Raw genomic sequence first — 13,118 nt, 5'->3', positions numbered from 1 at the left:
CCATGCATGCCAGGAAAAGGCCACGTCTTTTCCAGCCAGACAACCATACAACCCACATAAGGCAGGGGGAAGGAGGGAGGGATGGTTGAAGACAAATGAAAAGCAACAACTCAGATGGAACATTATGGTGACTATATAACTTCTTTATCTGAAGCTGTTGTTTTCATTTGGTCTTCAACCTGTGGGACAGAGCCCCCAGCTACTAAAAACCCTGGAGGCCCTCATGGAAGGATATTTCAGAGCATAGCAGAGCCAAAGGATGCCCTTCTTCTGGATAGTAGATCCAACTTGTAATGGGAAATGAAAGTATGTGAAGATGCCCAGGTAGCCGCAGAGCAAATGTAATCCAAAGAGACCCTGGACCAAAAGGCAGCTGAAGTAGCCATAGACTTAGTAAAATGCGCCTTGACTTAGCGGAGACGATGCTTTGGTTGAATACTTGCCAAGAGTATATACTGAGAGATCCAATGAGCAATGGTGACCTTTGATACTGATTTCCCTAAAAAGGGCTTAGAGTAGGAAATGAAAAGTTAATCAGATTTGCGAAAGGCCTTAGTTCTGTGCAAGTAAAAACGTAATTGCTTATGCACATCCAGCAGGTGCAATTTATACTCTCCCTTATTCTGAAAATTCGGAAAGAAAAGAGGGAGAATGATAACCTGATTAATGTTTGATTCTGAGGCTACTTTTGGAAGAAAGGAAGGATCAGTGCACAAAGATGCCCTGTCTTTATGGAAGATCATGTAAGGAGGCTTAATCGATAAGGCTTGAAGGTCCGATACTCTTTTAGCTGAAGTAATGGCAATCAGGAAAGCTGTCTTCCAAGACAAAAACAGCAGATCCACTGAAGCAGCGAATTCAAAGGGGGAAGAGACCAAGGCTTGAAGGGCCAATGTAATGTCCCAAGGAGGTTTAGGGTCCTTGTTTGGTGGCCTAAGAAGAAAAATACCCTTCATAAAGGCTTTACAGAGCTTAGAAGAGGCCAAAGAAGCTGAATTATCCCCTATATGGAAGTTAGAAATAGCTGTCAGCTTAACTTTAACCATAGAAAAGCTGGCACCCTGTTGAAAAATACCTGCCAGAAACTCTAAGATAACAGGCACTAAGGCAGTGAAGGTATAGTGAAGGTATCCAAATCACTCTGAGAAGCCCAAATTGAGAAATGTTCCCGCTTACTTGAATAAACCTTCCTAGTGGAACACTTATTAGCTGCTACCAAAATCTTCTTACCTGGAGAAGATAGCCCCAGAGGCCAAACTATCATGGGAACTAGAGCAGCCAAGTGTTGAGCTTCAGACTGGCTAGATCTGGATGGGGAATTCCTGAGGGATGTGAAATTAGCTCCAGAACCGGGTCCAATGTCCAGGGAGGACACACTACATGAGACCACAGAGAAGGAAACCATACTTGGTGAGGTCAGAAGGGGGCAATGAAGATGATGGACTCCCCAGCTGTTGCGCTTTCTGAATGAGTTTTGGAATCCGGGAAGTGGAGGATAAGCATAGAGAAGGTCAGAGGGCCAAGCATGAACCAGGGCATCCATGGGGAACTCCCCCGGAGGGGGTGTTCAGAGTGAAGAACTCACTGCACTTCACATTGGAAGGAGAGGCTGAGAGATCACAGTAAGGCTAACCCCACTTTAGAAAGATCTATTTCACTACTGAAGGATTCAGAGACCACTCATAAGGCATCAGGATAGACCTGCTGAGCCTGTCCGTTAGAATGTTGGACCTCCCCGGAATGTGCTTTGCCACCAGAAAACAGCCAGTGGAGATCACCCACTCCCACAATCTCATGGCTTTACAGCAAGGGGATAAGACCTGGTTCCCCCCTGTTTATTGATGTACCAAATTATTGACGTTATCTGTCTGGATAGCAATCATCCCTAGGGGAAGATGGGCATGAAGAGTTTGCAATGCCAGTAGCACTACCCTCATTTCCAGGATGTTGATATGCACCTGGGTCTCCATGGAAGACCATGTACTTTGGACTGTCCTTCCCAAGCAATGCCTCCCCACCCGAGTAGGGAGGTATCCATGGTCACCATGGTCAGCGGGAAGGGAAGGATAAACAGGCGACCACAAAGAAGGTCCGGGGACTGAATCCACTGGAGAAGAGAATCCCTGCAGCCTTGGGATAGATAAACAGAATGCGACAATGGTAGATTTAGAAATGACCGCTGGACCTCTAGAGTCCATTGGAGCTTGCTCATGTGTAACTGAACTGTTGGTATAAGGGTGATTGTGACCACCATGGACCCCAATGCCCGTAAAACAAATTCCACTGGGGGAGATTGAGCTTGGAGGATGCATAAGACATGATATTTGAGGGACTGAAGTCTGTCTGTTGTCAGAAAGACCTTGATCTGAACGGTATCTAACTGGGCTCCAGTGAAATTTAGAACTTGAATAGGTTCCAGTAGGGATTTGTTGAGATTTAGGGTGATACCCAACTGGTGCCTGGAGGGAGCAGGTATAGGAACACCTGGAAGTCCTGCAGCCGCAGGTGAGCTGCTACCACCACCATCCCTTTGGTGAACACCCTGGGGGCTGTGGTGAAACCAAAGGGTAGCACTCTGAACTGGTAATTATTGGTCCTCAGCCAGAAGTGGAGAAAAGTCCAAGAGCATCTGTCCATTTTGATGTGATAGTATGCATCTTGAAGGTCTACTGAGCACATCCACTCATTTTCCTGCAGGAAGGGCAGGATAGATTGGAGTGTAACTATCCGGAATTTCGTCTTGACAACTGACAAGTTCAGGATAGAGAGATCCAGAATTGGCCTCAAATCCCCTGCTTTCTTTGGCACTAAAAAGAACCTGGAACACAGGCCTAATCCAGACTGGTCTGGGGAGAACGGGCTGGATGATTCATTTTTGAGCAGCTTGGAAATTTCCAGTGCTGCATCCTCCCTTTGCATGGGTGGGATGTCTGGTAGGCATTTGAGAGGGAGATGTGTTTGAAAGAAGGAGATTGAAAATCCTCTGGATGTGATTCACAACACCCAATGATCATCTGTTATAGACTTCCAGGCTGTTAGGTGACGTGAGAGATGACCCCGTCTGTCTCCAGAGATGAGCAGCTAGGCAACCCTTCAGGGCTGCTGCACGGGCCTGTCTGGGAAAGAATCCCGAGATCCATGGTTCCTCAGACTCCCTTTGCTGTAAGGGTGGTGTCTATCAAATCCCCCTCTGCCTCTAGAGGAAGGCGAGTCCTGATCACCATGGGAATAACCCTAAGCCTTCCAGAGCCACATCTTTTTTGCCCCTGGTTGATTCCTGGAAAAGGATCGCTGAGCAGTTTTGAAGCGGATTCCGATGGAAGACAAGGTCTTCCCGTCCTTTTCACTCTGGACCAAGTTGTCACGTACATTCTTTCCAAAAAGAGTGGAACCATCTTACGGGGCATTAGTAAAAGACACCTTGAAGGGCTCCGAAAAGGTACAAAGTTGGAACCAGGCATGATGCCTGATGGCAACTCCTGCTCCAGCTGCTCTAGTGGCACATTCGGTCATGTGAAATAGGAGCCTCGTAGAGGTATTGGAAATGGAGGTGAGGTTGGCCATCCAGGAGGAAAAAAATCTTCTTTTCCTCTGCTAACATGGACCCTGGAGCAGATCCAGTGATCTCCTTAACCAGGTCATGCTAGAGTCTTATGACATGTGCCATATAGTTCAGACCACGTACTGAGAATGTTGCTGAAGTGTAAACCCGCTTCCCAAAATGGTCCATGGTTTTAGACATTTGGTCCAGTGGATGGACAGTGGAGCTCTCCTGTGCAAGCTCCTTCTTGGTGGTTGCCTCCACCACCATGGTAACAATAGAGGATCCCTTAAACCAGTGAGGTTTATCAGAAGGGTTGCTGAAGATCTTGTCGGGGGGGGGGGGTGGGGATGGGCACCACCATGTCGGGCTCCTTCCATGCCTGAGATGTAATAAGATCCACCAAGGGGATAGGCGGGAGGGGACACCCAGGATATAGAGGGTCATGCACCAAATGCCTCCAGGAACACAGACTTGTCAGGGCTAGGATTTTGGACAGACCACCCCCCATGCTGATGAAGGATCTCCATGATGTCTACAAAGGAGACGTCCTCTGGGGATGATCGGAGGAACCCTCCCCTTCCTCTTAGTCGGTGTCCCCCATGAGAGACTCTGGTGGGGAGTCCAAGTGTCTCCTTTTACACATGTGTTTTTGAGGAACCTCCTCTGGGGGGTCTCTGGGGTGGACTCAAAAATATCCAGCTGTTCCTGTGGGGGAATGCTCTGGGGCAGAGAGGCAGCAGGCTGTCCCTGAGGGGGCAGGATAGTGGAATCCAGACCAGACCAGACACAGAGGGAGCCAGGACGGACTCCGAGGATGAACTCATCAAGAGTCTCGATGGGATCAAGAGAACCTCTTTGCCACATTGAAGGCAAAAGGAGAATAAACCCCTCGAACTGGGGCTATGATCGGGTCCATAATCCTCTGGATCAATGGGGGAGCAGGAGCTGAACCTCCAGGTGCCGAGACTCCAAATGGAAGGCCCAGCTCTGAAAACTTGGAGCCAAAGCCACCCCCTCAAATCCAGCATTGAGGCTATGGCTGAGAGAGCTGGACCGCTCCGAGCTTGTCGGAGTCGACCCGCTCAAGGCAGTGGTTGGTATCAAGGTATTAGGTACTGTCAGCACTGACCCCTCGATACCAAGGGTCCTCGGACCCAAGAACTCCAAAACTGGGGGATTGGATCGGAGAAGGAGTGATGGGGATGAAGGTGGACTGCATGCCCCCAACCCCAGAGTAATTAGGGGCAGGCTAGAGTCCCATCTGTATCTGCATGCAGATGAATCTCCACATCATCCTGTCCACCTCTGCTTCAGAGAGGCTGTGGGTGGATCTTACAGATGAAGACACTAACACTGGGATAGATAGGCGGTGGGGTGAAGCCGACACTGGTGAATGGCTCCGAGACACCTCTGGCTCTGGGGAGAAGCAAGGGGAATGGACCCTGGGGGAACTCGAGCTAAGGCCCGGGTGAGATTTCACCAGTGGCTCGGCCAAGGAGGATTGGTCAGGGGACTGTTTCCTTGGCCTATCCCGGTGCTTGCACTTCTCTCAGTCCCCAGTCATCTTGGCTGGAGGTTGAGTCCCAGAGACCGGGGTGGAGGTAGTAGCAGAAGCGGAAGAGGAAGCTTGGGCCTCTGCATTAGGAGGTGGAAGGAGGCCTTTAAGTATCAGTTTATTCCTCCTGTCGATCAATGCATGGTGATTGAACTCACGCAGATCGGGCTGGAGGAATGGAAGTGCTGGATCCCTAAACACACAATGCACAGAGTGTGGCCATCTGCAGGGGAAAGCTTATGGCCACACTCTGTGCACTTACTAAACCTCAATTTGGGTGTCTGTGCCATAGTGGAGAGGAAAACCAACCAGCAATCACACACACACACACACACACACACACACACACACACACACACACACACACACACACACACACACACACTCTAGAAAAGGATAGAGAGAAATGGGAATAAGTACTTTTTCTTTTTTTGTACTATATAAACAGACACCTGAGTGTGAGAAAGGTAGGGAGGTAGAAAAAAAGAGAAGGTGAGAGATAGCTATAGAAATATAACTCACTTACCCAAAAAAAGGCCTGGAGCAGTGGACCACCATGCTTGCTATAAGATGTTATGGTGAGTACATAACTTCTTTTTATTTTCCTAAATACTTTAATCTTTCTACCCGCTCCTTTCACTTTCTTTCTGTGTATGTGTGTGTGTAATTTTTTCCCCTTTTCCTCTACTGTGAGGTAGATCTCTCTACATACCATTGCTGGTACTCTCTTTTTTACCTGTTTAGCTATTTTCTGGCTACCATAGTTGGTACCCCTTCTCTCTCCTCTTCCTGCAAAAAAAAAAAAAAAAAAAAAAAGCCCCTTTTTGTCCCGTCTTCTGTGTGTGTGTGTGTGTGTGTGTGTGTGTGTGTGTGTGTGTGTGTGTGTGTGTGTGTGTGTGTGTGTGTGTGTAGTGAGTGCACCTTTATCAGCATTAAGCCTTCTTTTTCGGCATGGCTGATAAATTTAAGGTGCATGATAAACTTTCTAAGGGCACTTCTGGTTTTAAGAGGTGCCAAAAGTGCTACAGGAAAATGCCCAATTCAGATGGGCATGACTGGTGTGTGTATTGTCTAGGTGTTGTACACCTCCAGCAAAACTGCTTAATCTGTCATGGTTTCTCTGCTAGAACTTTAACTGAGCAGAGACACAAACTAATTTTGAAGGGGACTTCAGACAGGCCATATCTGGGTCTAAGACCAAAGCCAGCTTGTCATCCTCTTCTTCCACCTCTTCTAAACTGAAGAAACACTCCCATTCAGTTCCAAGCAGTTCCTCAGAGCTGCCTGAAAAGTTATCTAAACAGCCTACAATGTTGACAGTTCCCATGGCACTAGTAGACAAGACAGACTCGGCACCTACCACTACTTCAGACATGACAACTACTGCCTCAGCACCAGAAGTTTTGTCTGCATCCAAGCAGACTACTTTAGTATCAATACCAAGAACAAAGTACTTTTCTTTCATCAGTCCCTTTTCGGACCGATCACGTAGTCTATTCCTGGAACTGAGACTACCTATGTCTCCTTCAGTGACCCATCATTCGGTCGAAGAGCCTCACAGAATTGGACATCATGAGGCTGGGGGACCAGCTTTTCATGGCGAGGGGATTACCTTCATCTTCGGTTCCCAGCCAAATCGGCTTTGGGACCTGTCATTCCTTGACACTGTCTCATCTTCCTCCTCCAACTCCAGTTAATTCTTTGGAGCCCCTGGCACTGACCTAACCGGCTCCGATTGTCTTGGTTCCAGTAAGAGCCTCTTCAATGAAATCATGAATTGGCTTGAGCTCCTCCATTTTTTTGGACCCAGAGGTCTCCCAGGGTCAAGAATTCATCGCCAGTTCCAAGAGGCAAGGTTTGACTTCCATTTTATCGGAACCGTCCATACCCCTCGGTGCTTCGGCTTTTGTTGCCTTGATTCAGGTTTCTGCTTTGGGAGCCGCCTCTTCGGTGCTGGGTGGGACCATGGTTCCAAAGGATTCCTTTTTGGTTCCAGGCTCCCATCCCTCTAAGGGGGGGCAGCCTTCCGGATCATGGAGAAGGCCTTGTCCTTAGTGCACTCCCAGTCCTTGCCATCCTTGTTGGGCCAAATGTCTGTATTCCCTCGACCAGAGCTACTGTCAGCCTTATCCCTGGGACAGAGGGCACAAAAGCCCCAGGAAACACTATCCTTGCTGGTTTTCTGTTTAGATACTTCCCCAGAACATCCTCTCAAGGACGTGCATGCAAAAAAAAGTGCGAGAAGAAGCACTTAGACTCCCCGTAGGAGTCCTTCACTGAGGATACCGATTTTGATGAGGGGGAAGGTTCCCCCAGGACCCTCCGATGTTTCCTTTGGGGACATCTTGGAGATTCTGAAACAGAGGGGTGACTGGTCTTCCCACCAGCCTTCTGCAGAGGAGTTGGTATACCTGAAGGTTTTTCCAGCCCATCCTTCTACCTCTTGGATCTCTCCACCCATTGACGAGCTCATTAAATTGATTGCGCAGTGGGTGAAGAAGATGCCTGACTCCATCGAGCTGATCCTCAAGAGGCCTGACCGGATCCTTTCTGCCCCTAAGGAAGATCAGCATTTGGCTAAGGGAATACCTGTAGATGCCATGGTGATAGTGGCAGCCACAAAGAAGGAGCTTAAGGAGGAAAGACCTACTATCCAGCCTCCTAACAAAGAGTTCGTAATGCGCATTTACACTTCCTCGACCTTCACTCTGAGGTCTTTGAACTGCATGGCACACTTCACCAGGCATGAGAGAGATCTGATCAAGGAGCTGTCAGATATTCTCACAGGAGCAGTAGCTGAAGGAGTACAAAACAAAGTTACCTCCGGGCTCACCACCCTCAAAGCAATTTCTAACTCGTCCATGAGGCTAATTGCCCATTCAGCTGAAGGGACAACAAGTGCAGTGAGTTCAGGCATAGCCATTAGGAGACATGCCTGGATGCACCTATGTGACTTTGTGGAGCCATTTAAATCTTCATTCGTCATTGCCCCGTTTGATGGAACATCCCTTTTTGGACCCAAGGTAAAAGACACACTGGCCAGATGTGAGAACGATGGAAAGACTCTTTATGCCATGGGCATATGCCTCTTCACTCTTCAACATCCCTACTCCAGGAACTGGAGAAGGGGAGTTTATGGTTCAAAAAGTCCCAAGGGCCTTTCCAGGACTCACGTGGCAAGGACTTCTCCCAGGGCAGAGTGGGAAGTAACAATGGAAGACACCATCCTAGAGGCAGAGGTGGTCCGCAGAACCAGGGATCAAGAGATTCTTCCTCTGATAACTCCTACCAGCACTCCTGAACAGAGGCCTGATTGTCTTCCTCTGGAGGCATTCGGGGGAATGATTATCCCTGCAGAAATCTGTCTGGTTACATATATCATCAGACAAATGGGTGCAGGAATAATTTCCAGAGGTTACATTATTCCCCTTTCCTCAATCTCAAAAGCACAAAAGAGTCCTGGAAGTTCCACCCAGTCACAGGGAAACAGCAGTCATAGAAACCCAAAAACTGCTCAGAAAAAGAGTCATCCAAAAAGTCTCACCAGACCAGAGAGGTTTAATTTTTTACTCAAGATTCTTTTTAGTGCCGAAAAAGACAGGGGACTGGACACCCAGTTTAGATCTCAGCCAGTTCAACAAGATGGTTCAGCAAACCAAATTCTGGATGGTCTTGGTACAGTCAGTACTTACATTTTTGGAAAAAGACAATTGGATGTGCTGTGTAGATCTTCAGGATGTGTATTACCATGTAAACATTGACAAACACTCCAGGAGATTCTTGCACTTCTGGCTGGGAGCCATTCTTTTCCGGTTCGGAGCATTGCCCTTTGGTCTCTACACAGCCCCCAGTGTGTTTACCAAATGCATGGAAGTGGTAGCAGCTCATCTCAGACTGCAGGGATTTTGAGTTTTTCCTTATCTCAATGACTGGCTCTTTACCAGTACCACCAGCCATCAACTAGAATAGGCAAGAGATTACACACTGCATCTTTGCACTTCTTTAGGCATTTCAATAAATTATGAAAAGTCAAATCTGCAACCTACACAGCAGCTGGAATTTATTGGAGCTCTGTTAAATACAGTTACAGGAATTGCTTCACTCCCAGTAGAAAGGCTCCAGAAGATCAGATCACAAGTAAACCATATTATTCAGAACAGAAGTGTTCCATCCAGACTCATCCTACAGGCACTAGGCTCAATGGCAACCTCAATTACTCTAATTCCCTTGGCCAGATATCACATGCAAATTGTCCAATGGCTTCTGGCCTCCCAGTGGTCATTAATGAATCAGCCGATGTTGCATCACATCTTGATGACCAGTCGCTGCAAACAAAACCTGTCATGGTGGCTTCATTGCAATGAGATCCTTTTGGGTCATCCTTTCATTCTTCAATAGCCCCAAGCCATAGTGAGCACTGATGCTTCCCAAATAGGCTGGAGGAGGGGCATTATTTGCGAAGGACACTCCAAGGCACATAGTCCCAACTGGAGGCCAATTTGCACATGAATGTTCTAGTGATGAGGGTGATGCTGTTAGCGTTGAAGGCATTTCAAGATGCTGTTCCCCTAGGAACAGTGACAATTCAGATGGACAACATGTCAGTAGGCTGTTACATCAGCAAACAAGAAGGAACCAAATCTTACCCACTTTGTGGAGAAGCCCTCATTGTTTGGTAATGGGCGATTTCTTCCAACCGCTTTCTCATGGCAACTCATATTCTGGGGAGCTCCAATGTAATAATGGACAAGCTGAGCAGAATCATTCTGATGCCTCACTAGTGGCCTCTCAATCCTGTGGTAGCAGAAAGGATCTTCCATCAATGGGGCCAACCTTGCTGTGACATGTTTGTGTTCCCTCTGAACAACAAATGCAGCAGTTACTTTGCCCTGTTCCCCCCCTCCAGAGGAATCACCAAGAGTTGCTCTTCACAATTGGCCCCCGGTCTCCTCTACTCCTTTCCTGATATCTCAGTTTCTAAAAAAAGCCAAGGGGTTGAAGAGAACAATAATCCTCATTGTCCCGTTCACGCCTTGACAGTTTTGTTTTCCCTTCATTTGGTCTAGCCTACTTCAGAAGCCTTGGATTCTGGACCCAGCTAAGAATCTATTATCTCATCTAGAAGGAATGGTTCATCCAAATCTCCAGCATCTCAAGCTCACTGCATGGCTCCTCCAGTTCCCATGATTGCAGGCATTCTTCCATTTCGTCTCCCATCCATCAAATCATTTTGGGTAATCACAAACCTTCTGCTAGGAAACTGTACCAGAGTAAATGGGAAAAATTTGCTAAATGGTCTCTTAACAATCATCTGGATCCTTATACAGTCCCCGTGCATAAAGTATTGGATTTTTCTGGCTGATCTTTATCAAACTGGTTCTTCAGCCTCTATCATTTGGGTCCATCTAGCCACGATATCTAATTTCCATACTGGTTTCGATGGTTCTTCACTTATGTCCCGTAAACTTTGTAAAGACTTTTTGAAGGGGAATCCTAATGTTTAGACCTCCTTTTAAAGAACCCATTGCTCCATGGGATTTACCCCCAGTTCTACAGTCTCTTACTCTTTACCCTTTTAAACTGCCAGCTACATGTGACTTAAAATTCCTAACTTGGAAAACTTTATTTCTAGCAGCTATCACTTCTGCAAGAAGAGTATCTGAAATTCAAGCTTTGTCCTGCAAATCCCCCTACATAATATTTCACAAAGATAGGGCATCCCTCAGGACTAATCCTTCCTACTCACCAAAAGTAGTTTCAGAATCCAATATCAATCAAAAATTGCACCTTTTTCTCTAATTTCTCCAGTAAGGGAGAATATTGTCTACATTTATTAGACATTCATAGACAATTACGGTTTTATCTTCATAGAACAAAGGATTTCAGAAAATCTGACCATTTGTTGCCTTTTCCTCACTTTCCTTAGGTAACCCAGTTTTCAAGGTTACCTAGCTAAATGGCTCAGAGATCTTATTATGTTTATCTAGCATTCAAAGGGACTTCACCCTCCATGCCCTATGAAAGTCCACTCAGCTAGAGCTGTAGCAGCTTCTGCAGTTTTTCATGCCAGAGCTTCTTTGGATGATATTTGTGCAGCAGCCACATGGTCTTCTCCTCATACTTTTAACACTCATTACATATTGGACCAGGTTTCTAGGGGACGTGCATCATTCGGCTCAATGGTGCTTAGGTAGGAATATTCTTCTGTGAGACCTCCCAAGATTCAGGTAGCTAGGGACTCTATCCCAGAGTCAAGGATTATGTGAAGATTGACATCATCAGATAAAGAAGTTATGTCTTACCGTAACATTCCATCTGTGCTGTCGATCTTCACTAATCCTTGACTCCCTCCCTTCCCCCAGCCTGGGACTCTTAGTGGATCAAATTTCTTTTCGAGAGTGGCTTCATAATAGGGACACATATCTGGTCTCTTTTTCTTTATTGCTATTTACTGTCTGCCACTAATTTAGGCAAATTCGATCTGAGGTAATTTAGAGAGGAGCATTATAGGTGGAGCCTAGCTCGAGAGTTTGGAAGGTGCGAGCTGAAGTAAACAGCCAAGTCAGTTCCGAGGCTTGGAACCGAGCCCACAGTCAAGGATAAGTGAAGATCAGCAACACAGATGGAATGTTATGGTAAGACATAACTTTTTTTTTTGCCTCTTTTGTATCTGTTGGATAATTCTGTGTCCCTTCTTACAGTCATTTCCAGCTTCTGTGAAAGCAGAGGGGAACCTTCAGAAAACTGATGGCTTCTTGTACATCTGCTTAAATTTAGGAACATTAAACTACTTTGCTAACATCTTATCTCTATTTTTTTCTGTTTTCTCTTAAAACGTGATGATTGGTCTTAGATTAGTATATAGTATTTATGTTCCACACAAAAAATGTTTTCATTGATTTGTTTAATAAAATATTTTTTCATTGGCCAAGATATTTTCAAATCATCTAGTTACCTTGCTGCATTTTACATTACTCTTACCAAAACAGTGTGTGACTTTGCCATTATCTCACAACTCTCACTGTTATTCTTCCAGATTGGCAGTAGTCAGCAATAACATTGGTGCTAAAGGTCTTGTAGCTCTTGCAGAAGCAATGAAAACAAACACAACACTGTCATACATTTACATATGGGGAAACAAACTGACAGATGCACCTTGTAAGGTAAGCATTTTGCCTAAAGTATGTATTTCCTCCTTTAGTATATATTGTTTCATATGCACTGTATTGAATAATTACCTCAAAGGTTTACGTCAGAATTTTAAAAATACTTTCCCTTCTGCATAGGCTGATGAGATCAAAACTTTATTTGCAGACTGTTTATTGTTTCTTGCAATTTTAGAAACATTAAAGTGCTATGTATTGTTTTGGTTTTAGTAATTATTCAGATTTTGGAAAATAAGCAATCGATCACCGTAATTACAAAGATTGTCTTGACTGATGTAGCTGTTTCTGTTCAAGTAGCATGACAGTTCAAGTTCTGCTTTGCTTTTTCTTATGATATGACCACAAGATTAAGCAGAAAACATTCACTTTACATATAATCGTTTTGATGACTTCATGAAAGTTGAGTATTTTATCATAAATTACTTAATTGTTTATAAATTTCATTACCTGTGCTACAAGCCCAGCATTATGGCAGGCAAAGTATTTTAATGTACAGGATAGTTAAATTACATTGAACAGTATGAATTTGGATAATAATGTACAGTTTATAGTTTGTAGTTATGTTGTTAGTGGTTCATGAATTTGAAATAACAATGGCAAACACTAAAATCATACATAAAGATGTTTGAGTGCCTGTGCCACTGCAACCTGGAGAAACATACATGTATGTGTTGTTTTTAAGTGGCCTTACAGACCTTAGTGTTTGCTGAAACAGTCTTTTTTATTTTTTATTTATTTTAGTTTGTTTACTGTGGTAGGGCACTGATCATGTGTGACCAGTTTCAGGTCCAGTGCAAGAAATAACACCGAAAAGTAAAAAAAAATAACAAAAGTATAAAATAAAGGTACAGCT

General features: G+C 45.3%; 1 protein-coding gene across 2 annotated transcripts in view; it reads left to right on the top strand.

Moving 5' to 3' along the window:
* The window catches only part of LRRC34 (leucine rich repeat containing 34), a 958,875-nt gene that overhangs the window by 875,683 nt on the left and 70,074 nt on the right, over positions 1–13,118 (top strand). For both annotated transcript variants that reach the window (XM_044070081.1, XM_044070080.1), the window contains one exon: positions 12,136–12,262. In XM_044070081.1, the coding sequence (XP_043926016.1) occupies positions 12,136–12,262 (127 nt within the window). The remainder of the gene's footprint in view (positions 1–12,135; positions 12,263–13,118) is intronic.

This window comes from Protopterus annectens, chromosome 4.part1 (genome assembly GCF_019279795.1).
Source record: "Protopterus annectens isolate FY-2018-M chromosome 4.part1, PAN1.0, whole genome shotgun sequence".
In the NCBI taxonomy this organism is placed as follows: Eukaryota; Metazoa; Chordata; order Ceratodontiformes; family Protopteridae; genus Protopterus; species Protopterus annectens.
Note: the sequence above shows the minus strand (reverse complement) of the source record. Positions and strands in the feature narration are given on the sequence as shown.